Below are 22719 nucleotides of genomic sequence, written 5' to 3'. Positions count from 1 at the left end.
TCTCCTTTACTTTTTGCGTGTTCCTGCTGTGCTTTTAAGTCACTTGCTGCTTAGGCACATGCTCAGAAACGTAAGAAAACCAGAGCGGTTCTTGTGCTTAGTCCCAGCTCTCACCGCGGAACTTCCCTTATATCCCTGCCCCGGTGGGGCCCGGGCGCCTCTCCCAAGGCACAAAGAAGCCGCAGGACACAGATGCAGCCCAGAGCGGGCCTGACCCCCTTCCCGTGCTTGGGAATGGAGAGAGGGGAGGTGCCTTTAAAAAAAATACCCAAAATTCTTAAGGGCACACGAATCCTTAAAGCAGCACCGAAAGTTACCTTTGTGGAAAGGCGACACCCGAATCTTTTGAAGCTCTCTCTGCTTGCAAGGAGGGAGACAAACAAGTATCAATGGTACTGCCCCTGGCGGGCCGTGGCGAGCTCCTCCCAGCGCTGCGACCGTGTTTGTTATGCAAGGGCCGGGTCCTCCCCGGGGAGGAGCGGCCGTGGCCATGGCCGTTCCCCCTCGCGGCGCAGTCCCGCGGGCCATGGGCGAGCGCCGGGCTCCTGCGGCGGGCCCGGAGCGGGTAAGGCCGGGGTCCCGGCCGGGCTCGGCAGGGCCGCAGCGCTCGGGCCCCGCGGCCCCGGGCCGCGCCGGCAGCACCTGCGGGAGGTGCGGGCCTCCGCCGGAGGCCGCGGGGCACGGGGCCGGGGCAGCAGAGCTCGTCCTCTCTGCCCCGAGCCGCCACGGAGGCAGGTGTGGGGTTGGGGGATGTTCCCGGCTTCCCAGGCCCTGTGGACCGGGAAGGTCTGCCCCTGCGAGGCGTCTGAGCTACGTTCTGGTGTCCCCCCAGTATAACCGTGCTAAGCCAAGGTTCGGGTGTTCGAGGGAAAAGGATCATCACGGCAGGGAAACCCAAGTGTCCAAAACCAGGTGTGCCATGTTAAATACAAGTGTAAGAAGCCCCTTACTGTGTCCCACTGAACAGTGACATGCTGTAGCTGTAGTGAAGTGCGTGGTAGCCCTGTGATCCCCTCAAGCACGTGCAACCAGCAGGTGTTGTGCTCCTCAGATGTTGTACAGGGCAAACCATCTATCCCAGGAATGGTGATGGTCTTCCCAGTCTCACTGCTGGCATGGCCTGTGCTGCCCAGGGCTGGCCTGGATGCTTTGGGAGCTCGTGGGATGCATGTGCAGCCTCTTAACTAGGGTGTGTGAGGGCTCATGGTCACATACCACTGAGTGTGTTCCACATCACAGTGCTGGCTCTGCCAGCGCCTTTAGCTTTTTCCCTGGCTACAGCTGATGTAACTGATGCTTGCACATGGAGCCCAGCAGCTGTAGCTGGGGGCTGGTGGTTGTATCTGTATATATATTAATTATTTCCTAGTTTGCTGAATTTGAAATTAATGGAAGGCATTTCAGTACCCCTAAGCAGTTTTTGTTTATTGTCATCACCAGAAGAGCTTATCTCTCACAGTTGCAGAATAACTGGGATGTGATGTACTGGAGTGTGTCCAGCAAAGGGCTGATGATTAAGAGACTTCAGCGTCTGTTATACAAAGAAAGGCTGTGAGTGTTGGGACTGTTCAGCCTGGAGAAAACTTCAGGGGATTTTGTGGGTGAGTGAAAATACCTGGTGGAGGGAATAAAGGAGACAGAGCCAGGCTCTTCTCAGTGATGCCCCACTGTGGGGCACTGGTCCTTGGTCACAGTGCACTGAAGTACAAGAGGTTGCATTTATGTGTGAGAAAATACTTATTTTTCTGAAAGTGGTCAGATGCTGGCACAGGTTGCTCACAGAGGTTGTGTAGTCTCCATCCTTGGAGATAATGAAGCCTCATCTGGTTGACCCTGCTGGTGCAAGGGTTGGCTTGTGCCCACCAGCATCAGCTCTTTTATGGGTTTGGATCATGTTGTCTGAACAGAATGAAGCACGTACACATTATAAACTGGTGCCCTTTGTCATTATGGTGAGTGTTGACTACATTATGGTGAGTGTTTCATGCACTATCATATGCTTAAGAAAAAGATCTGGGGTGCAGATTGAAGATAGTGTTGACCTAGTGACTTCTATCTTCTACATTATGGTGAGTGTTTCATGCACTATCATATGCTTAAGAAAAAGATCTAGGGTGCAGATTGAAGATAGTGTTAACCTAGTGACTTCTATCTTCTCCTGCCCCTCACACTCCTGCCAGTGCCCCTGGATCCAGGAAGGCAGGGCAGGGAATGCATTATGCTCCTTCAGCACAAGGTGGTGACTGCTCAGAAGCCTCAGCAGTGATCAGAATGTGCCACACACGTGAAACTGAGTTAGAGAAGATGGGATTATCTTGTAGCCACTGTCTGCCTGCCAACAGGAGCCTGCCTGTGAAACTCCTCTGCATCCTGAAGGTGATAAGGGAGGTGGGATGTAGGTTGAGCAGGAGGTACAGTATGGTGTAGCCTCTGTGACTGACCTTTCCTTTTTAAAATTAAAAAACCCCAAACAACCAAAACCATCTATTTAACAAAATACTGGTACAGTTTTTTAAACTGGAGAAGAATCTGAGGGTCCTGGGTGACAGCAAGCTGTCCATGAGCCAGCAGTGGTGGGATAACAGGGAAGACTGTTGCAGTATTTCCATTTTCAAGGAGTCAGCTGATGCAAAACCAGATGGAGTTGGCTGGATACCAGCCCCTGAGCAGGTGTGTGCTGTGACAAGGTGCTGAACCTGCCAAGCCCAAATTCTTCCAATTCCACTGAGTTATTGTAACCATCTCTGTCCTGGGAAGTAAAAAAGGTCTTCAATTCTCATGGCCGTCAGCAGACTCTGCAAGATGATGCTGGGAAATCTGTATCGTGTAATTGAGTAATATTTAAAAATAGAATAAAGGGATAGAATTGTAACCCAGAATGTGTTTCAGTGATGTATTCACTCAGCATCTGGGATATCCATGCCAGCTATGCAATGTGCACATATGTTTGAGTTTTGTTTGTTTTTTGAAATCTGAATGGCATTATTTGTTTGAGAATATTTTCCAAATTGAAGTAAAGGAATGCTTTTTATTATGTGAGTAGTTACAAGCAGACTGGGCAGGGAAAGGACTTCCAGATACCTCCAGGAAGGTGTTCAAAACCTTCAGCTCCCCTTCTGTGCTGTATTATATGGAGCACCTTGTACACTGCCTGTGGTTAGTTATCATCTACAGCAGTGTCGGTGGGACCCAAACAAACCCAGAGAGGCATCCTGCTTGCTGAGCTGCTCATCAGTGTGACACCAGCCCTCCTGCAGAGGTTGCAGTGTGCTGTCCTGACAGCCCTTCACAGCAGTTGTTTCTAGTAGGTGCTTGGTGACCTGTCTGCAGGGATGCAGGGATTGATCCTGGGAGCAGATGTCCCCAGCCAGAGGTGAGGTGAAGGCCCTGCTCAGAGTGCTCCCTCCTACTTTTCACTGGCCTGTTTCCTGAATGTCAGCTGTCCCCAGCTCCCCCAGCTGGGCTGGAACTCTCTGAGGAAGAGCTGTGCACAGATGTCCTCTGGAAGCCCACACAGAAGGATCAGTGTGGAGATGGGTGACTCCAGGCAGAGGTTTTCCTGCTGCCAGCTGCTGGGAAGAGGCACCTTAGCTTCATACCAGCACTTGAGGGAGAGCCTCCAGAGCAGCCTCCCAACCCACGGTGTTGTGTGGGCTGCCCCACATTGCATACACAAACCTCCATGCTGAGACACTGGCACAGGGCTGTGCTCTGTCCATTGGGATTAGTTACTGTGATCTCATGGCTTTCTTAGGGCAGTCCATGCAGGTCCCTGTGGCTGAAGCTGGAGCCGATGGCTGGGAGGTGCGTGGGCAGGGAGCCCGGTGGAGCTGTGCTGGTGGCACGCTGCAGCACCGTGACCCCACTGGTGTCTCCCCGTGCGTGGGACCGCAGTGGCTGATGTCTCCCAGGGCAGATTTCCCCTCCGTGCTGCAGGGGCTTTGTCTGTGGCACTCAGGCGTTTCCTGGCGCCGGCACAGCTGGGAGGGGGTGGATGGGGCCCTTGGTGAGCGCTGTGCTGGCAGAGCCGGCGGGCAGCGCTGCCGGCAGCACTGATGGAGGGCAAGGGGGCACCGACCCCAGGGGGCCGGGTGAGTGTCTGTGACACGGCTCAGCTTCAGACTGCACCTTTGGGGTTGTGTGAGCAGGAGGAATAAATGGTGGTAACTTTAACCAGAACTGTCCTTTGTTTTCAGAGCTCATCGAGTGCTGCTGAAAATGGCTCTGACCTTGATGAGGAGCCTCTACTCAGAAAAAATCACCGCCGGTTTGTCATCTTCCCCATCCAGTACCCAGACATATGGAAGATGTATAAGCAGGCTCAGGCCTCCTTTTGGACAGCAGAAGAGGTGAGCCCTGGACCAGTGGGTTGGCAAAAGGCAGTCAGAGCACCTTGGTCCTGGCACATTTTTCCTAGCTCTGCTGCTGGCTTCTGTGTTGCAAAGGCTGGAATTAATTTAATCAAACATTAGGTGCCAGCACCAAAGCAGAACTCCCTCATCGACAGTGGAAAGCAAGCTGCTTCCACAGGGTGATTCAGCAGAGCTATTTTAGGTGCTTAGTTTAGGATGAGGTGGAATTGTGTCCTGGGGTGCTTCTCTGGTTGTAGAGAAATCCTAAGTCAGATTGCTCTGATTAGTGGTCAGATAGCTCCTACTGTGCTGTGGTCTGAACCTGCAACTGACTCCTTGTCCATGTAAGATGCTCTGGAAAATTTCATGCTGTTCCTTAATATTAGGTACCTAAATTTACAGACAGACAGTGTTAGTTTTGCTAAAATATGTTTAGCTGACTCCTGATTGCCCTGGATGAGGTGCTTGCCCCATGTTACAGTGCAAGCTCTAAGTTCTTTCCCGAGGTTGCTGGTTAGCTAGACCTTTGCTCATTTGTGGGCAGTGGTCTGTAACTGCAGAGGAGTGAGATGAAAGCACTGGCAGACTCTAAATAGACCAGAAAGCATCGTGGGATGATGAGGAGTTGCTGTTTGTGGAGGTGGTGTTTCATTGCCTGGCTGGGCGGCTTGCTGCCCTGTTGCAGCAGATCTTCATTTAAACCATTAAAGAAAGAGCATTTGAGCTCCTGCCCTACCAGCATTTCCCCTTTACTATGTTACTGGTTTCTTACACCGTCCTACCATCTGTGGGTCCTCTGCACTTTTCACATCTAACTCTAGTTTAGGGCTGTTTTGGTTCAGAAATTCTACAAACAGAAAAGGCCCATGTGAAGGAAGCTGTGGTTTTCTCTCATGGCTGGGGTTTGGTCTGATAGACAAGAGCAGTTACACAGCGTTTGCTCCATACCATTCTTTGACAACATGGAGGCTGAACACCTGCCAAAGGCAGAAGTCCCCTCAGTCCATCTTTTGACATGCTTTGGGTACAGCTTCCTTGTAGTATCAGCATTTATTTCAAGTAAAGTTTTAGTGTCTTAGAATGAGGTCCTGGTGACTGGTGTGTATTCATATACTTGTGACAGAAAGGTACTAAGGCTTTTCAAAATCTCATTTATTTATTCAATAGATACCAATTTTTATTCCAAATTTCAAAAGTGTAAACTGTGAAACAAGTACGTGATGTTACTGTTGCAGATAGAGACAACAGTACTACAGTGCCTCTGTTGTCTTTTACAGTCACAAATATTTAAATTCCCTACAGGTAAAGATTTGAAAGCAAATGCCAAAACTCTGCTTCAGTCACTTGACTGGGCTGCTTGTTTTTACAGAATGACAAATGCAGAAGAACAATAACATTTTCCTTTTTTGTTTTCATTAGGTTGATTTGTCAAAGGACCTCCCTCACTGGAACAAGCTGAAAGCAGATGAAAAATACTTTATCTCTCATGTTCTGGCGTTTTTTGCAGCCAGTGATGGAATTGTAAATGAAAACCTGGTGAGAAAGACTTACAGAGGGCTTGAATACTTAGTCATGTTATTGTCTTATTAACTTTCCATTTTATTAATGGAAAGTGTTTTTCTTTCTATCTCACCTTTGTCAAATGGAACAAGCAGCTTGTTTGTCTGGGAACAGTGTTTGAGTTAAATTGGGTCAACTGTGGTCATCAGGACTCCAAATCACATCACTCTGGGACACTGTTTATAAGTTCAGCCCCTGCTTGGCTGTGGGATGTGCATTTCTGAATGAATTAATGTAACCCCATATTTTTCTGTACTCATGTTAATTGAAAAGTAGGGAATACAGACCATGGCCATGCCATGTATTCCTCATTTTGGTAAAATCTGTTTTGTTCTCTCTGAACAACATCCTAGAATCTCTTAGGGCTGCAGGTGGGTGCTGCTAAAAAGGTGGGGAATTCTTCCTGTTGCTATCTGTTCAGGACTGGAGAATATCTCATCACAGTAGTCTGCAAATGCCCAGTTTAAATCTCAAATTTTTGAATGTTTATAACATGTAGTATATATGTGGATTTATTGCATGAACCTGCCTTATGTCATGCTGTTTATATTTTTAATGTTGAACACAAAGTCTGAGGCTTTGTTCAGTACTAAGTGTTTAGGTGTTTAGTACTGCATAATTTTGTTGTTCTTCTCCTGTGTATGTGTCCCCTTCAGCTCTTAGATGTATTTACTTCTGTATTTACTTGCTTTATTTTCTTTTTTATTTTCCCCTGCACCACAGCTCTCCTATTGACATGTCTGTGAACAAAGTGGGACAGAACTGCTCCCATCCTGTCTCTAGCAGAGATCTGTTGTCTCTCCTGTTGAGCTCAGAGTAGTGACATGCAGGACTGTTCTTGTACTCATTGCTTGCTTTCTGGTTTTGGCAGGTGGCACGTTTTAGTCAGGAGGTGCAGATCCCAGAAGCTCGTTGTTTCTATGGCTTTCAGATTCTCATTGAGAATGTTCACTCAGAGATGTACAGCTTGCTCATAGACACCTACATCAAAGATCCCAAGAAAAGGTAAACCTCTGGATGTGTAACAAACCTGTGGGAAATCTGTGGCTGAAGCCAATGCCAGCAGCATGGCAGCTGTCTCCTGTTTTCATACTGACTTTCTGGGGGAATTGGGGAAAGTTCCTTAAAGATTTCAAGGCCTGCATGTCTGACCCCCAACATGGAGAGGAGTATTACTGACCAAGGCTTGTTGTGGGAGTATCAGAAGGTTAGTTAATATTTGTATAAATCTTTTATTGCTGGAAGTGTGGAGTATGTTAAATGTTAAAGGCTAGATGAGCTCCTTGAGGTTATTGTGCTCCTGCAAAGGATCAGCCTGAGGAAACTGAGTGCTCAAAGTGTTGTTTCTAATATACAGCAATCAATGTATTGTGTCCTTCCAGCCTTTTTGTTGTCAGTGCCTTTTAATGCAATTTGAACTGCTTAGTTTTGAATGATTGAGTTCACCTTTTTTGTCTGAAGAACTTCCTAGTCCAAAGGGAACACATTTGAAGAGCAGCACTTTCCCTCAGAGACTCCACCATGGTGATGGTCAGGCAGAGCTTGCTTTCCCATGGTGGCATCCTGTGCTGGTGATGGTGGGAGGACTGCAAGGTTTCCTTTCAGGTTTTCAGCATAGGAACAGAGTCTGTGCATGTGGGACTTGTTTAGTTTCTTTTGTGGAGTTGGGCAAGATGAGGTTGTGCTCTATGGATAGTCTGAAGTAGCTGGCTTCAAGTCTGAGAGAGGCTGTGATCTGGTGAGTGAGCACTCCTGGGATGGGATGTTTGAGTTCACAGCCTTCCTCCCCTGAGCCCTTGGGGATGTTGCTTTCTGCACACTGGCCTCCCTCTGCCCTTTTTATCACAGGTGACATTGTGGTTTAACCTGGCAGGCAGCTGACACTACACAGCAGCTCACTCACTGCCTGCCCCTGCCCAGAGGGGTGGGAGAGAATTGGGGAGAAAAGTAAAACTGGTGGTTTGAGGTAAAGGCAGCTGGATAGGACAGGAAAGGAAAATACTATTAAACAAAACAAGAGATGCACAGTGCAGTTGCTCACTGGCCCCTGGCCAGCTTTCCCCTAGTTTATATTCTGAGCATGACATCATATGGAATACCCCTTTGAGCACTTGGGGTCTGCTGTCCTGGCTGTGTCCCCTCCCAGCTTCCTGCTCCCCCAGCCTGCTCGCTGGAGTGGGGCTAGGAGCTGAAGAGTCCTGGACTTCATGTAAACACTGCTTAGCCACAACTAAAACATCAGTGTGTTATCAACATAATTCTCATTCTAAATGTAAAACACAGCACTGTACAAGCAACTAGGAAGAAAATGAACTCTATCCCAAAGGCAGGACAGCTTAGCACCTTTTTGGGGTGGGAGTGGTCTCTTACTTGGGTTCATTCAGAGCCTTGCATAATGGCATCCTCTGTCTGGTGGAGCTGGAAGGAACAACCGGGGCAGATTTACCTAAATCACTGTTTTGATGTTTTGTCTCTGTTTTTTTCTATAGGGATTTCTTGTTTAATGCTATTGAAACAATGCCTTGTGTTAAGAAGAAAGCAGACTGGGCTCTGAAGTGGATTGAAGACCGAGAATCCACTTTTGGTGTGTAGCTTTTTATAAACTTGTTTCTATTGCTTATCACAAACTGACCTTCTGTGAGTAAGCTACACCCCTGGAAAATGAAATTAAATTCTCCACAGATGTAGTGACTTCTGGGTCTCTGGTTTAACTAAAGAACTAGAAGTAAATTCTGGTGAGCTTGTATGTTTTTATCTTCAGGTAGAGAAATAAAGAAATGGCAGTGCCCCCTGAAATCATGTTATGAAAAATGCTATGTCTTTTTTTTTGTCTTTATATTGAATAACCTTTGTTTCCTCGATTTTTGCTTGTAGACCTTATGTTCTGGTTTTGATTATTTCTTCTAGTTGGTTCTTATTTCTCACTCAGTGTTCAGAACTGGGCAGCTGAAGTTCTTGCAAGTCCAGTTATTTTATGTGTTCCTATTCCTATAGAGAAATCCATTGGATTTTTTTTGTAACTGAGGCATAGAGCCTGGACAGAAAAGATTCAAGAACCATCTATTTCTGGTATTTCTGGTTTGCTCTTGGGACCAGGTTTCTAGTTTTTGTATCTCATTTCAGAGCTGGGACAGTGGCTCAGCTTCCATTAGTGTGCTGCAGGGCATGCTTAGAAGTGTTCTGCATTCTTACAGTGTTGACTTGGAAGGGTTTTCTGTAGCTGAAATGCATAATGGGTGCACTCTGGTGACTTTTTTAAAGCAAACATCCTCTATGTTTTGAGAAACTGTAGGAGATGGAGAGATTCAGCCTGGTGAACAAAACAAATCTGAACATCATTCTTTTGCAGCATCTGTTCACAGCTCTTGTTTGAGGGAGGTTCTTTTTTGTAGCTGTGCATTGTTCTGTCCTGGGGCTCCCACTGGCTCCCTGGTCTGGCTTTGCTTGCTGAGTGTGAAACCCCTTCATCATCCCTTTGTTTGCTCCCAGCAGTGTGGGGTGTGCCAGGAATCAGAAAGTTCCCTGACTCAAAAAGCAGTGTGCCCCCTGCTCCCTGCCCCCAAACTTAATCCATTTTATCCAAATAAGTAATCAGTCTTCTGCTTCATTAAACCTATATTTTATAAGCAGCCTTTCTCTATTCCTCTGTAGGCTTAATCTACAACATTTTTAGTGTTGCCAGAAAAATTCTTTCTTTAATAACTTCTGTGATACTTGTGAGGTGGTATTGCTCTCTGTGATTTTTCCTAATTTGAATTTCTCATTTTTAGTGTTGCCAGAAAAATTCTTTAATAACTTCTGTGATACTTGTTAGGTGGTATTGCTCTCTGTGCTTTTTCCTAATTTGAATTTCTTCAGATGAGCCAGTGGTTGACATTTGTATCTCATAGAGGAAATGGGAGATCTGGCTACTTTGGGTAATTTTTTAAAACAAAATTCTGTGCAATTCTTATTGGAAAAAGGCACCAGAACTTAGTGCCAAAGCTCTTCATGTCAGAACGTACACAGTGAGGCTGTGAAGGTGTTTGAGGTAGTGTACATGGAGTGGTGTGACTTCACTAAACAGTCAGATGGTCGTGTAGTCTGAAGAAATACATTCATGTAGAGAACAGGGAGAACTGGGATCAGTAATGCCTTGCTTTCCTCAGATTAAAGGTGAGATAACACAAATAGTTATTTGTGTCTTGACTTATGTTCTGTAGACTTTCACTCTTTTAAGAATATGGTTTTATGTAGATTCCCAACATGAAGAAATTGTGGTGTAGGGTTTTTTGTTTAATTTATAAGAGGTTGGCCCTTTTCTCAGTTTTGGCTGTCAGTTACACAGCTGCTTTCCTGCCTTTCAGGAGAAAGAGATAATGGAGTACTAATGTCCTGGCCATTTTGGACAGTTACCTTCTTTTGCTGTGGCAGTTTCATTGGGTCCCTGGCTCTTCAGTTCTGCTGGGGTTGCCTGTGGCTGAGTGCTGTGGGGTGTGTAGACCCACTGTGCCTCAGGAGCTGCTGACAGATGTGGTCAAAGACAGCATCTGGTGCTGCAAGGGAGATTGCTTTTCTCCAGCATCACTCTGTCTGATGCAAATGGTGCCTCTTGCTGATGGGCAATAGAGCAATTTGTGCCTAACAAAAAATGTGTTGTGTTGAACAGGTGAGAGAGTGGTTGCCTTTGCTGCAGTGGAAGGCATCTTCTTTTCGGGTTCCTTCGCTGCTATATTTTGGCTGAAGAAGAGGGGCCTGATGCCTGGATTGACTTTCTCCAATGAACTTATTAGCAGAGATGAGGTAATGTGGCATAACCTACACACTATTTGGGAAGAAAAGTGAGTTTCCAGGGCAAGAGTAGAATTACATTTATGAAGAACCCATAGTCTTGACAGAGGAAGGGGAAAGAAGCAGACTTTTACCAATAATTATAGAATCATAGAATCATTTAGATTGGAAAAGCCCTTTAAGATCACCAAATCAAACTGTTAACCTGCCACTGCCAAGTCCAACCCTAAACCATGCCTCTAAGTGCCACATTCAGTGTCTTTTAAATACCTTCAGGGATGGTGACTCAACCACTTCCCTTGACAGCAATTTCCATGAAGTTTTTTGTAATATCAAATCTAATCCCCTCTAAACTTGAGGCTATTTCTGCTTGGGAGAAGAGGGGAACCCACACCTACTTCCCTTGACAGCAATTTCCATGAAGTTTTTTGTAATATCAAATCTAATCCCCTGCTTGATGCAACTTGAGGCTATTTCCTCTTGTCCTGTTGCTTGGGGGAAGAGGGGAACCACTACAACCTTCTCTCAGGCAGTTGTAGAGAGCTCAGGTCTCCTCTGAGCCTCCTTTCCTCCAGCATAAACACCCCCATATCCCTCAGCCAGTCCTCCTAAGGCTGGTGCACCAGACCCTTCACTAGCTTTGTTGCCCTTCCCTGGACTTGCTACACCACCCCAATGTCCTTCTTGTAGTGAGGGTCCCAAAACTGAACACAGGATTCAAGATATGACCTCACCAGTGTTGAGTACAGGGGGATGATCTGCCTTGGTCCTTTTGCCACACTATCCCTGACACAAGCCAGCATGCTGTTGGTCTTCTTGGCCACCTGGGCACACACTGGCTCGTGTTCAGCTGCTCTCAACCAGCACCCTCAGGTCCTTTTCCACTGGGCTGCTTTCCAGCCACTCTGCTCAAGTCTGTAGCACTGCAGGGGGTTGTTGTGGCACAAGTGCAGGACCTGGTGTTTGGCCTTGTGGAAGACTCATATTATTGTCTTCAGTCCACTAATCCAACCTGTCCACATCCCTCTGCCTTCCTGGCCTGCAGAAGATCAACATTCCCACCAAACTTGGTGTCTTCTACAAACTGACTGAGGATGCATTCAATGAACTTTGCCACTGATAAAAATATTAAACAGGACTGGCCACTCAGGCCAGTAACACACATATATATATATATATATAGTGTACATAACATAACTGAGCCCTGGGAAACCCTGCCTGTGGCCAGCCACCAACTGCATTTAATTCTTACAACATTTTTTGGCCTGGCCATCTAGCCAGTTTTATACCCAGCAAACAGCACTGATGAACTTAAGGCCTGGGTGCTGCTGGGTCCCTCAGCAGAAATACCTGCTTTTAAAGGGAGTAAACATAAATACTGGTGTCCCAACTGTGATTTAACTCCAGCCAGCAATCAAGCCCCATGCAACCACTCTCTCATTCCCCCACCAGTAGTATCAGGGAGAGAACTGGAAGGGGAAAAGCTGGAAAACTCGTGGGTTGATATGAAGACATTTTAATAGGGACACCAAAAGTCACACACACATGCAAATGAAAACAAGGAATTAAGTCGCTGTTTTCCATGGACAGATGTTCAGCCATCTCTAGGAGAGCAGGGCCCCATCAGTGCAACAGTGACTTGGGAAGGCAAATAGCATTACTCCAAACACCATCCCCTTCTTCCCCCCATTTTATATACTGAATGTCACATGGTCTGGACTGTCCCTTTGGTCACTTTGGATCACCTGTCTCAGCTCAGGACAGGTGTTGTGTCTCCTCCCAACCTCCTATGCACCCCCAACTTCTTCACCAGAGTGGCAGTACAAGAAGCAGAAAAGGCCTTGGCTCTGTGTAGCCCTGCTCAGCAGTTGCATATTTGTATTATCAACCCTGTGTTCAGCACAAATCCAAAACACAGACCCAGACTGTACTTGAAGAAAACCAACCCTACCCCAAAACAGCACACCAGCCAAAACCAGCACATCAGTGTATATAGTATTATCAAAAAGATGGATTTTTTAGATTGAAGGGGATGTTTGTTTTCCTCTGCTGTGAAGGGAGGCAAAGGCCCAGCTGCTCAAGGAGTGGGGTGGAATTGCACAGTCTCCAGCTGCAGTGGGGGCTGGCTGCAGCAAGGACCTGGATAGTGTGTGACTCTGAGACTTGCTGTGCCTCAGCTGCTTCAGATTCAGGTGGGCTCCCAGTACCACTCCCTCCTGCTCCTGGTTGTGGGTCCCGGAGCTTGCAGGCAGCCCCCTGCATCATCACCAAGGCAGCTGGGGCAGGTTGCTGCAGAAGCACAGATACCACTTCTCTCCATGGTCTTGTGCTGCTGCACAGCAATAGAATCTCCTGGGAGGGGGCAACTACAGATCTGCCTTTGAGGAGAGTGCTTCTTAACTTAAGATGTGAGGTGTCTGAGGGGCTGCATGTCAGCACACCAAATATGACAGACCATGTGCTTACAAGTGCCCCTTCTTTTCACTGCTTCCTTCCTTTCTTTTTCCTTGCTCCCTGCAAGCTGGCAGATGTTGTTTATGGCTGGGGACTGGACACTGCACTGCTTACGTCACTGTGAGCACTGAAAAAGTAGAAAGACCAGTTTTGTCTGCAGTATAAACATGCTAGTGGTTGTAACTTAGCAGAGTTGGTCTTAATGTGTGAAGAGCTTTTTTATAATGGAAGTGATTTTCATGGGTTAGATAAATTGCTTTGAAATGAGACACCTTATGATATGTCTTTAAAAGACACTCTTGAAGAAAGTGATATGATGAGTAAGGAAAAAACAAATAGTTCTTCAGCCTTCACCTTCCTTGTGTCTTCTGTGAGTCATCATGAACTGATCCATTTGAGTGAGGCAGGATTTGTTTGTTACAAGGGTCACTTTCAGGTGAGTAAATGTAACTGTACTTTTCTGCAGAGTCGAGCACCAAAAGACTAAAATTTTCTTGAGCTCTGCTGGCATAATTCCAACTGCAGTGCTGTTACAAAGGTTAAAACTTGGTGCACAGAGCACCTGCATTGAAACCCAGTGGCAATAAAAAGAATCCACAATGGAAAACTGCAAACTGAAAACTACAAACTGAAAACTACAAACTGTTTTTTTATGCACCTGGACAGATAAATGATTAACGTTCAGTGTGTTTTTTGAGCTGCTGGCTCTGCTCCCAGGCTGTTGTTGAGCTGGTGCATCTCTGATACTTAAAGGTGCAAAGCTGGTGGGAGCACCAGTCAGCAGAGCACATGGGTTCATGGAGAAGCCAGGCATGTCCTGCATCCTGCTGGTGATGTTGCCCTGGATAAGACCATGGGAAGCCTTGCAGCAGGCAGCTAATGCAGTCACTAGAGGGGGGATATTTCCCAAATTACATTACTTCATGACCTCAATCAGAAGGATTTTATAGCTTTTCCAAAAAGGTTTTCACAGAATCACAGTATTGTTAGGGTTGGAAGGGTCCTCTGGAAATCCAGGCAGGGTCACCTGAAGCAGGTGACACAGGAATGTGTCCAGGTGGGTTTGGAATGCCTCCAGAGAGGGAGACTCCACAGTCACCCTGGGCAGCCTGTTCCAGTGCATTGTGACACTTGGCATAAAGAAATTCTTCCTCATGTTGAGGTGCAACTTCTTGTGTTTTAGTTTACAGCCATTGCTCCTCATCCTATTTGCTGGGCACCACTGAAAAGAGTCTGGCACCATCCTCTAGGCACCTACCTGGCTTCAGCCAAAGACAGGGTTAATTTTTTGCAGTAGCTATGAGGGGGTAGAGCCTGAAGCTGAGTGGCTAAGACCCTAATGTTATTGGGTACCATCTCACGTCATTGACAGGAGTGGGGAAAAGGGACTCCCTCTCTTGCTTTTGAGAAGGATGTTCCTTCCAGTGGGAAAAAATGTAATTGGGAAGAGCAGGTGGGTATTTGTCATGGGTTTCCATGTAAATAGCTTCTTTGTCTTACACATTTTGTTGTTCATATTGCTGTTACCATTCCTTTTGTTATCTCATTGTTGTTTCCAGTAAATTGGTCTTACTAATCCCGTGATTTTCACATTTTGTGCCTCCATTCACATAGCAGAAAGGGGCAAGGGGAAGCTGGGGGTGTCTTGGTGGGAGCAGGGAGCAAGCAAGTGGCATCTGGTTTGGGAGAGTCTTGGTAGGGGCACTGAACTGGGGAGTGCCATTCCTAAACCGTGACACCACCTTTGAGATAATCATACGGATCAATGAGATCCCCTCTCAGTGTTCTCTTCTCCAGACTAAACAGGCCAAGCTCCTGCAGTCCCTTCTCATAAAAAAAGATGCTCCAGACCCCTCATCATTTTTGTGATCTCTGCTGGACCCTCTCCAGTAGCTCTTTGTCTCTGCCATGCTGAGGATCCCAGAACTGGACACAGCAGTCCAGATGTGACCTCAGCAGGGATGGGCACAGGGAGGGGGTCACCTCCCGTGACCTGCTGGCCACACTCTTCCCAATGCACCCTGAGATACCCTTGGCCCTTCTGATCACAAGAGCCCTGCTGGCTCAGTCAGCTTGTTACCCACTGAGACTCCCAGGTCCTTTGCAGCAGAACAGCTCTGTAGTGGGTCAGCCCCCAGGTTTTGTTTTGACCCTTGTTAATTTTTCACTCTGGATGTGCCCTCTTGGTGTTTATTGGCTGTAATCACCACCTTGCAGCTGAGAGGAGAGGTGGTAGCACAGTGCTCCTTTAGGCTGGCAGTGGTAGGTATGGCTGAAGCCAGACCATCGAGCTGCTCCCAGGCAAGTTAAAGAGAAGCTCAGGTTCCTCTTGGAGCAGCTGTCTGGGGTTGCTTGTCTCCTGATGTTTTCTTACTGTGGTGGGAGACTTTTCTGGAAATCCTGGAAAGGGGCACAGTTTACTAGGCTCTGTGTAGGACAGCTGGGTGAAATGAGAAGGGGAGTTTAGTTGGGGAAGTGATGATTTGTTAATCTTGGATTTAGTGACTTTAATCTGAATCTGCCTTTCTGAAAATGCTGTTGGGAGAAGCAAGGGAAAAAATGCTGGTGATAGAATTTAAATCAATATCTCAAAGCAAAGAGCAGGTAAACAACCAGTTTTAACTCACAAGTAGTTTTGCAGGTCTTGATGTAGACGTCTTTCAGCAAAATCATCCCTGACAGGAGGCAGAGACCAGCAAGGCTCTGTGTAAGATCACTCACAGTAGAGCAGCCCTCAGAAGAGCTTTACCTGAGAAGCATGTATGCTGAACATTATTTTGGCTTAGGTGGCATGTGTTAGATTTGAGTTGTTAGTGGGTTGTAAACTACAAGTCCACACTACATGTGATAACAGGAAGACTTTCATAAAAGCAGGAGGCTGGGAAACTTCATCTAAGTGAGACTGCCTGAAAATAAGAGCAAACTATGTGGAAGAGGGGAAAACTGACTGTGTTTTTCATTGTTCTCCTATTCCAGGGTCTACACTGTGATTTTGCTTGTCTAATGTTCCATTATTTAGTGAACAGACCATCAGAAGAGCGAGTGTGTGAGATCATCGTTAATGCTGTAGAAATTGAGCAGGTAATCCTGGTTGTGACAACATTGTGGGCAGCACAGGCTTAGTCTGAGGTGTGAAAATAAACAAATTAACTTCTAACTTTTGGGATTCCGTGCTGACAACATTGTGGGCAGCACAGGCTTAGTCTGAGGTGTGAAAATAAATTAACTTCTAACTTTTGGGATTCCATGTTTGATACTTGGCTCAGGCTTGATTCCTGATGCATTATACCATTCTTTCCCTCTTCCTTAGTGGTGACAGTAAGAGTCAGAGACTTTCTAATTCAGTTGTCAAGCAACTGGGGCAAGCTGAACTTGGCAGCTGGTTTTCTCCTTAATGACAGAAAGGAGGAAAAACTCTTATTTGATATCGAATAGAATGGTTACAGTTGGAAGGGACCTGCAATAATAATCTAGTCCAACTGCAGCTGTCTCTTAGAGAGGAGTTTGTTTACATCTGTCCTTTCAGGATCTTTGTCTCTCCCTATTGTAGTCACATCTCTGCTTGTCCTCAGGAGAAGGCAGGGTCTGTTCTGGCCATGAGTATCATGCTGTCTTCTGGCATTTCCTGAGGTTGATGTCAGGTTCTTTCATGTGAAGTGCTGCCCTTCTGCAGGCACAAGTTTCTGCATGGCTGAGTGTTTGGCAGGATTTTAGTTTAGCTTTCTTTCCTGTTGTCATCTAACTACTGTGATGATGGCAAATGCTCCTTCTTTGTCTCAGAACACTGAGACAGGTATGCATTGGTGCCTGAATAAACACATGACTGGGTTCAGCAATCATGTGTATCACTGCCCTCTGATCTTTCATTCTGTAGTGGCTGGAAGCCAGGAAAACTGGTGATTTCTTGATCTATCCCTGCTCCCACTGGTATGGTCTGTAGGTTTACTGAAGTTGGAGCTTAAGTTTACACAGAAGCTTATGCTGGGGGATTGGAAAAAGGCAGATTAGACGGCCAGTGATAAAAATCTTGTGCCTTTTCCAAAGTAAAAATAAAGACTAAAAAGAAAGGAAGATACAAACAGTTACTGAAAATAGAATATATTTGTTGAATTTAGTGATGCAAGTTATTTATTCAGACAACGTCCTGGGGAGCCTGGAACATCACAAAGTATGTTACTGTGAAACACAGGTGTCTTCTCTCCTTTTTTTCTTCTTAATTTCATTTCTCTAAATGTCATGTGTATTTTAACTTCCAGGAGTTTCTAACTGAGGCATTACCTGTGGGTCTGATTGGGATGAATTGCACCCTGATGAAACAATACATTGAATTTGTTGCAGACCGGTTACTAATGGAGCTTGGGTTCTCAAAGGTAAGAGATGCAGTTGCCCCAAATGCTGGCCTGCCAGTGCAGCCCAGGAGAGCTGTCAGCACAAAGCCCTCCCTTGTCATGCTGGGGAGCAGGTCATATTTAGCACATGGATTTCCTGTGAGTGACAGCTGAAACCACAGCATTCATACCTATGCTTCACTGTAAAAGAGCAAGAACAATTTAGGCTTTTGTTTCCCTTCAGCTGCTCAGCAGGTTTGTAATGGGAAACGTAAGCTGTGCTCAGATGCTGCAGTGCTTGAAGAATAACAAGCACCTTGCACAAGTGAATTCCACCACAGACCAAACTCCTGGGAGTGGCAGTACTGAATTTGCTTAGATAGGGGTCCATAGATCCTACAGGATACTGCAGCTAGAGGTGGTCTAGTTTGAAAGAGTTTGACAGTTTGGTTTGTGGTGCAGTTTTTAAAGCATTATTTCTCTGTCAGAATCAGCAGTGTGTTTTCCTTCCCCAGGTCTTTAATGCAGAAAATCCGTTTGATTTCATGGAGAATATTTCTCTGGAAGGAAAAACAAATTTCTTTGAGAAGCGTGTTTCGGAATATCAACGTTTTGCTGTTATGGCAGAAACAATGGACAATGTCTTCACTCTGGATGCAGATTTTTGACAAATTGGCAAATGAATGGTGACTGTTTCCCTCTCCTCATCTCCCTTTATACTGTGAAGCTGACTTGATTTCCTCTCATGGAAGTCGGAGTCTACTGGAATATTTTTCCTGGGTTTTCATGTTGTTTGTCAGAGGAGTAAATATATATCTCTCTGTGTCATTTGAAAAAAAAGGGGCATCATTTGCAAAAAAATTATGTGGCTTTGTAAAAGGATGGCCTTTTTAAGATTCCCTTGATTCATCTGCTGTCAATGCTGTCTTTAAAAATGACATGGATGCTATTACTTTTTTAAGACTTTGGTAATGTTTTAAGAAAGCAAACTGCATATTTACCTCATGTTATGGTATTTTAATCTGAAAACCAGCTGAGGTATCACTTTATGTAAAAATGTTGCTTTAAATTATTTTCCTGTTTTCTGTTTTCATATTTATAGATTTGGTACAGAGTAAAAGATCTTCTGTTTCATCCTGTTGCAGAGACAGTAAAAAATGAATGTGGGAAAACCTTAATGAGGTCTGAACTGTAGAATATTATTAAACCTGGGAATTATGTGTAATCTCCTCATTAACCTGGATTCTGTCTGAAAAAAGTTTTACTCAGGTTGGAAAACTGATGGGTCTTGGTAGGCATTTAATTCAAATACATGTGATTCTTATCTTACAGCTATTACTGAACAGGTCAGTGGACTTTGAATGGTCCTTGAAAAGGCACACCTGTTAACAGTGGAGAAAAACCACATCCTGTGGTTTTTTGGCTTGTGCTGCCTGTTTTTCCATGCTTCACTGATCAAGTGCCTTATTAAGCAATCTGTAGTTGTATTTGTAATCATCTGACACTGAAACAGCCAGCTCTGGGTGTTGTCCATCTCCCCTTGCTGTGCTGGTGGTTTGCTGTTCTCTCCTTCTTGGTTGCACTTGTGCACTGGAGGGGTGAGAAGACATGTCATTCCAAGGGATTATTCCTTGAGCTGCTACAGACTGCTGGGGCTGTAAGGAAGCACCCAGTAATGTATGAAGGTACATCAGGTTGTGTGTCTGATGTGAGTCATTGGAACCATTGTCACAGAAGAGCTTCTGAAAGAAGATACTAAACATTTCAAAAACAAACCCAGAAGTAGTATGGAGTAGCAGCATCTTACAAAGGACTGTTGTTTAGTTTTTGATTGTGTGCCTGAAAACTGTAATTTTTGGATACCACACAGAGAGAATGGAATGATTGAAGAGTAGTTAACGTGCTGCAGTGGTACTTGGGGTGGAAGGGATGCTATTTAGCTGTACCTGACTTATCTGCAAATAAATAGATTATTTTTTTCCAAGATGAAGTGAGTATACAAGAACTAGACAAAGCGTTCTGCTTTTTTAAACCCAAGCATTTTTCATAATATTCAGCACTTTGTGGAAGAGCTTTTGTAAGTCTTACTGTTGCAAATACCTTCTGCTGCTTTTGATATACCTGGCATGAGCCAAACTGGCAGCCCAGGGTTATCAGTGATGGGTAGCACAAGTGTGATTTCCCTGCCAGCCAGATCAGCCATAGTCCTGGGTACCCGAGTTCCACGAAACAGGTCCACTGCCTTAGCATAGTTCCTAGTGGACAACTGTCCCTGCTGTAAAAATAAGCAGGAAAATTGACTCTGTTTTTTTAGTCTCTGTAAAAGATGAGGAGTATATACTGAGCATGGAAGTGGAACAGCTTATTTTTTTTTTCCTAGAGAAGAGCCTGCATCATTTGACATAAGGTACTTGGAAGAGGGCAGAGTGGAACGTTGAGAATACAGAGAAAAGCTGGAACTGGTGGCCCTCACTAACATCCTGGAACTGCAAGAGAACTGTGGACTCAGAGGAAAAACTCAGTGCATTTTGGAAATACTGAGTTGATAGGGGAGAAAGAGAAAATACTGTAAATGGTTCTGTTGTTGGAGTAATGGGACCTATTATGTCACTGAAAGTACTAAAAAGTATTTATTTTGAGTCTTGTGAATTATGATGAGAGTATGGGGAGGATTCTAATATGAAACTGCAATGTGCTCAGGTTCTGTAAATGTATATGAGATACCAAAGTCTGGTACAACGGCTCCCACTCGATTTGTGTGTAAAATATGTGTATCATTTCAATAAAATTTGAGTGTGGGGAAGCCCATGCCTACATTTACAAGTTACATGCTTCCTTGTGAAATCTAAAGTGATAAAACTGGGGTGTGACAGAGTAAGTCAGTATTCACAGCTTTTGGATTGTGGGAGAAAGTTATGAGTGCTCCATTAATTGTCTTGCACTTTTTGGAGCTCGTGACTTGCTCTTTCTTGTTCCTGGAAATAGGTGTGCAGTCTAGTGAGCAAACAAATGGGTGCTCCATTAATTGTCTTGCACTTTTTGGAGCTCTTGACTCGCTCTTTCTTGTTCCTGGAAATAAGTTTTGCAGTCTAGTGAGTAAACAAATGGGTTTGGTGTTTGTTTGGTTTGTTTTGTTTGTAATTGGGATTTTCTGGCACAAGGAGGAATCTTTTGGAAGTCTGTAAGGTTCAGTGAGGAAACACTCCAAAAATGTATTGTCAGTGGGTGGTACCTGATCTATCAAGAGCATCATGCCCTTGGGGCAGGCAGCCTGACTGCCTGGGCACAGCATCGTCGGGTTCAGGCTGAGCTGGGGCCAGCCAGGCACCTGCCTGAAGCCAAACATGGGCACCTGGGTCTGAGCTGGCACTTCAGCTTCACACTGCTGGTGTAGGCCCTGTCAGGGCTGTCATTTCAAAAGCTGTCCCTGCAGCCTCTTTGTGCCTCATTGAGACAGACATGATGGGCAGAAGGTGCCTTCTTCCACTGGGCACTGGGCAGAAACCCCATGGGCCTCTGAGGGCTCTGTGTGTCCCACACTGTGGCCACCAAGCTTAAGAAAGCCTGATGGGTGTGTGGGAGAGAAGGTGGGAAGCATCCCTTCAGTGTGCATGGTCTGTGTGCTCTGAGTTGGAATAAGACTTCAGTGCGACAGAGAAGGTGCTTCCTGGAGGTCTTTGTCTCGTGGTGGACATGTCTGCAAGGGTCAGATGAGTTGAAACCTCTCTCTGGGTTTCAGCAATAGGAGCTGAGTCTCATGGGAAGAATCCCCCCTTTTAAATTCCAAAGTGGCCTCTGTAGTTCCCATTGTTCCCATTCAAGCAGACATGTCCCTCCCAGCAAATCCCATGAGTTGGTTATCATAGCACAGGCAGACATCGTGCTCCCAGTGCTCTGCTCTGGCTGTGAAATCACTGCCCAGTCCAGCAGGTCAGTCAGGATTCCCAGCCCTTGCTGGGAAATAAAAGAAAGTGGGTGAAGGCAGGGCACTTAGCAACCTCTTCCTAGTGTTTCTGAACTGGTAAGATTTTTGCAGCAGATGAGGATGATGTGTGTGTGGCAGCACCCTCAGAGCTGCAGCCAGCCCCATGCTGGCTGACACTGCTGATCCACTTCCACCACATTTCTTGTCCTTGTCTTTGAATGATGAAAGCTTTGAAAGAGCAAGCGTGGCCTCCCTGCCAGTCACCCAGCCTGCCAGAGGAGCATCTTCCTTCTGGCCTTCCTAAGGGGATGATCTGGGCTGGTTTTTCCTCCTGGTGGAGCCCTTGAGTCAGCAAATATTAATGTTTCTGTCACTATTACCTAGCACCCCTTCTGGGAGTCGGTCCCTGGCGATGCTGATGCGTTGCTCTTTCACGCAGCCGAGTTTGTGTTTGCCAGGAGGATGCTCCTGTGCCTGGGGCCCGCTGTCAGCACCACACACTGCAGGGATGCTCACGTGTGTGCACAGAGCCTGCCTGTGTGTACAGGTGTGCACGCCTGGCACATGGGTGTGCAGGCACACCACACACACACACCAGCACGGCTGAGGGGAGAAGCTGTTGAATAGCAGCTTTTAGCAAACCCTCTCCCTGGGGCAGAAGGGCAAGTTGGCACTGTAATATTGCTGTTAAGAGACACTGTTCCTGGTTTGCCAGCAGCTGCTGCCTTGCCCTGCTTCCCTGGGCACAGATGGGCAACAGTCCCATCCCGTCGTACCTAATCTGGCTGTAGGAACCAGGGCTGCCCTGAGGATAGAACTGTGCTCTACTAACTTTAGCTAAAGTTTTTTCAGCTTGAAATGCAGGCAGATCTCAGGAATGGCTGGTTTTGGCCAGTATGGAGCACACATTTCTGCTTTGAACAGTAACTTTGGGATTTGGCTGTTTGAGTGTACTCATGTGGGCAGGCTGGGGAATTTCCTGTTGAATTTTGACCCTTTGAATGAAATAAAAGGATTTGTGAATGACAGACATGAGATTTCCATGACAGGCAGCAGTGCTGCCAATATCAGCTTCTTGTGGAGTGCTGCTGACCAGGGGCTCCTGCCCTGCAGATCCTGTTTTACAAATATGCTTGAGGGGCTTACCTGGGAAATGTCCTCCTCCTTCTACCGCACTGGCCAGCACCATTCATCACTGCGTGAGCCCTGGTGTGGCTGCTGATGGGTTCACAGGAACAAATCTGTATCATCCATCCCTTTTTGTGCTGTAGTCCACTGTTGGTTACTGTTACTCTGGGAATGGCCTCCCATAATTGCTGCAGCATCTCTG

At 46.0% G+C, this 22719-nt stretch overlaps 1 protein-coding gene across 4 annotated transcripts; it reads left to right on the top strand.

Moving 5' to 3' along the window:
- Positions 1-240: 240 nt before the first annotated feature.
- On the top strand, positions 241-20287 carry RRM2B (ribonucleotide reductase regulatory TP53 inducible subunit M2B). 4 transcript variants are annotated; one of them, XM_039706357.1, is made up of 10 exons: positions 330-565; positions 4197-4349; positions 5772-5888; positions 6784-6917; positions 8402-8496; positions 10561-10694; positions 16113-16217; positions 17393-17506; positions 17980-18150; positions 19845-20287. In XM_039706357.1, the coding sequence occupies exons 1-9, from the start codon at positions 449-451 to the stop codon at positions 18130-18132; spliced, it is 1122 nt and encodes a 373-aa protein (XP_039562291.1). In that variant the 5' UTR covers positions 330-448; the 3' UTR covers positions 18133-18150; positions 19845-20287. The 4 variants fall into 4 exon arrangements, with proteins under 4 accessions (XP_039562292.1, XP_039562291.1, XP_039562289.1 ...); XM_039706358.1 differs by having other exon boundaries at positions 241-392; positions 17980-20287; XM_039706355.1 differs by having other exon boundaries at positions 17980-20287.
- Positions 20288-22719: the final 2432 nt, after the last annotated feature.

This window comes from Passer montanus, unplaced genomic scaffold (genome assembly GCF_014805655.1).
Source record: "Passer montanus isolate IOZ18808 unplaced genomic scaffold, ASM1480565v1 scaffold19, whole genome shotgun sequence".
Taxonomy (NCBI): Eukaryota; Metazoa; Chordata; class Aves; order Passeriformes; family Passeridae; genus Passer; species Passer montanus.
This window is presented reverse-complemented; position numbering and strand designations above follow the sequence as displayed.

Bases quoted from the DNA above. Each gene is read 5' to 3' on its own strand.
- RRM2B (XM_039706357.1), top strand. From the start codon at position 449: ATGCAAGGGCCGGGTCCTCCCCGGGGAGGAGCGGCCGTGGCCATGGCC. The intron at 8,497-10,560 runs GTGTGTAGCTTT...TGTGTTGAACAG, and splicing joins AGACCGAGAATCCACTTTTG to GTGAGAGAGTGGTTGCCTTT. The intron at 16,218-17,392 runs GTAATCCTGGTT...TTTAACTTCCAG, and splicing joins ATGCTGTAGAAATTGAGCAG to GAGTTTCTAACTGAGGCATT.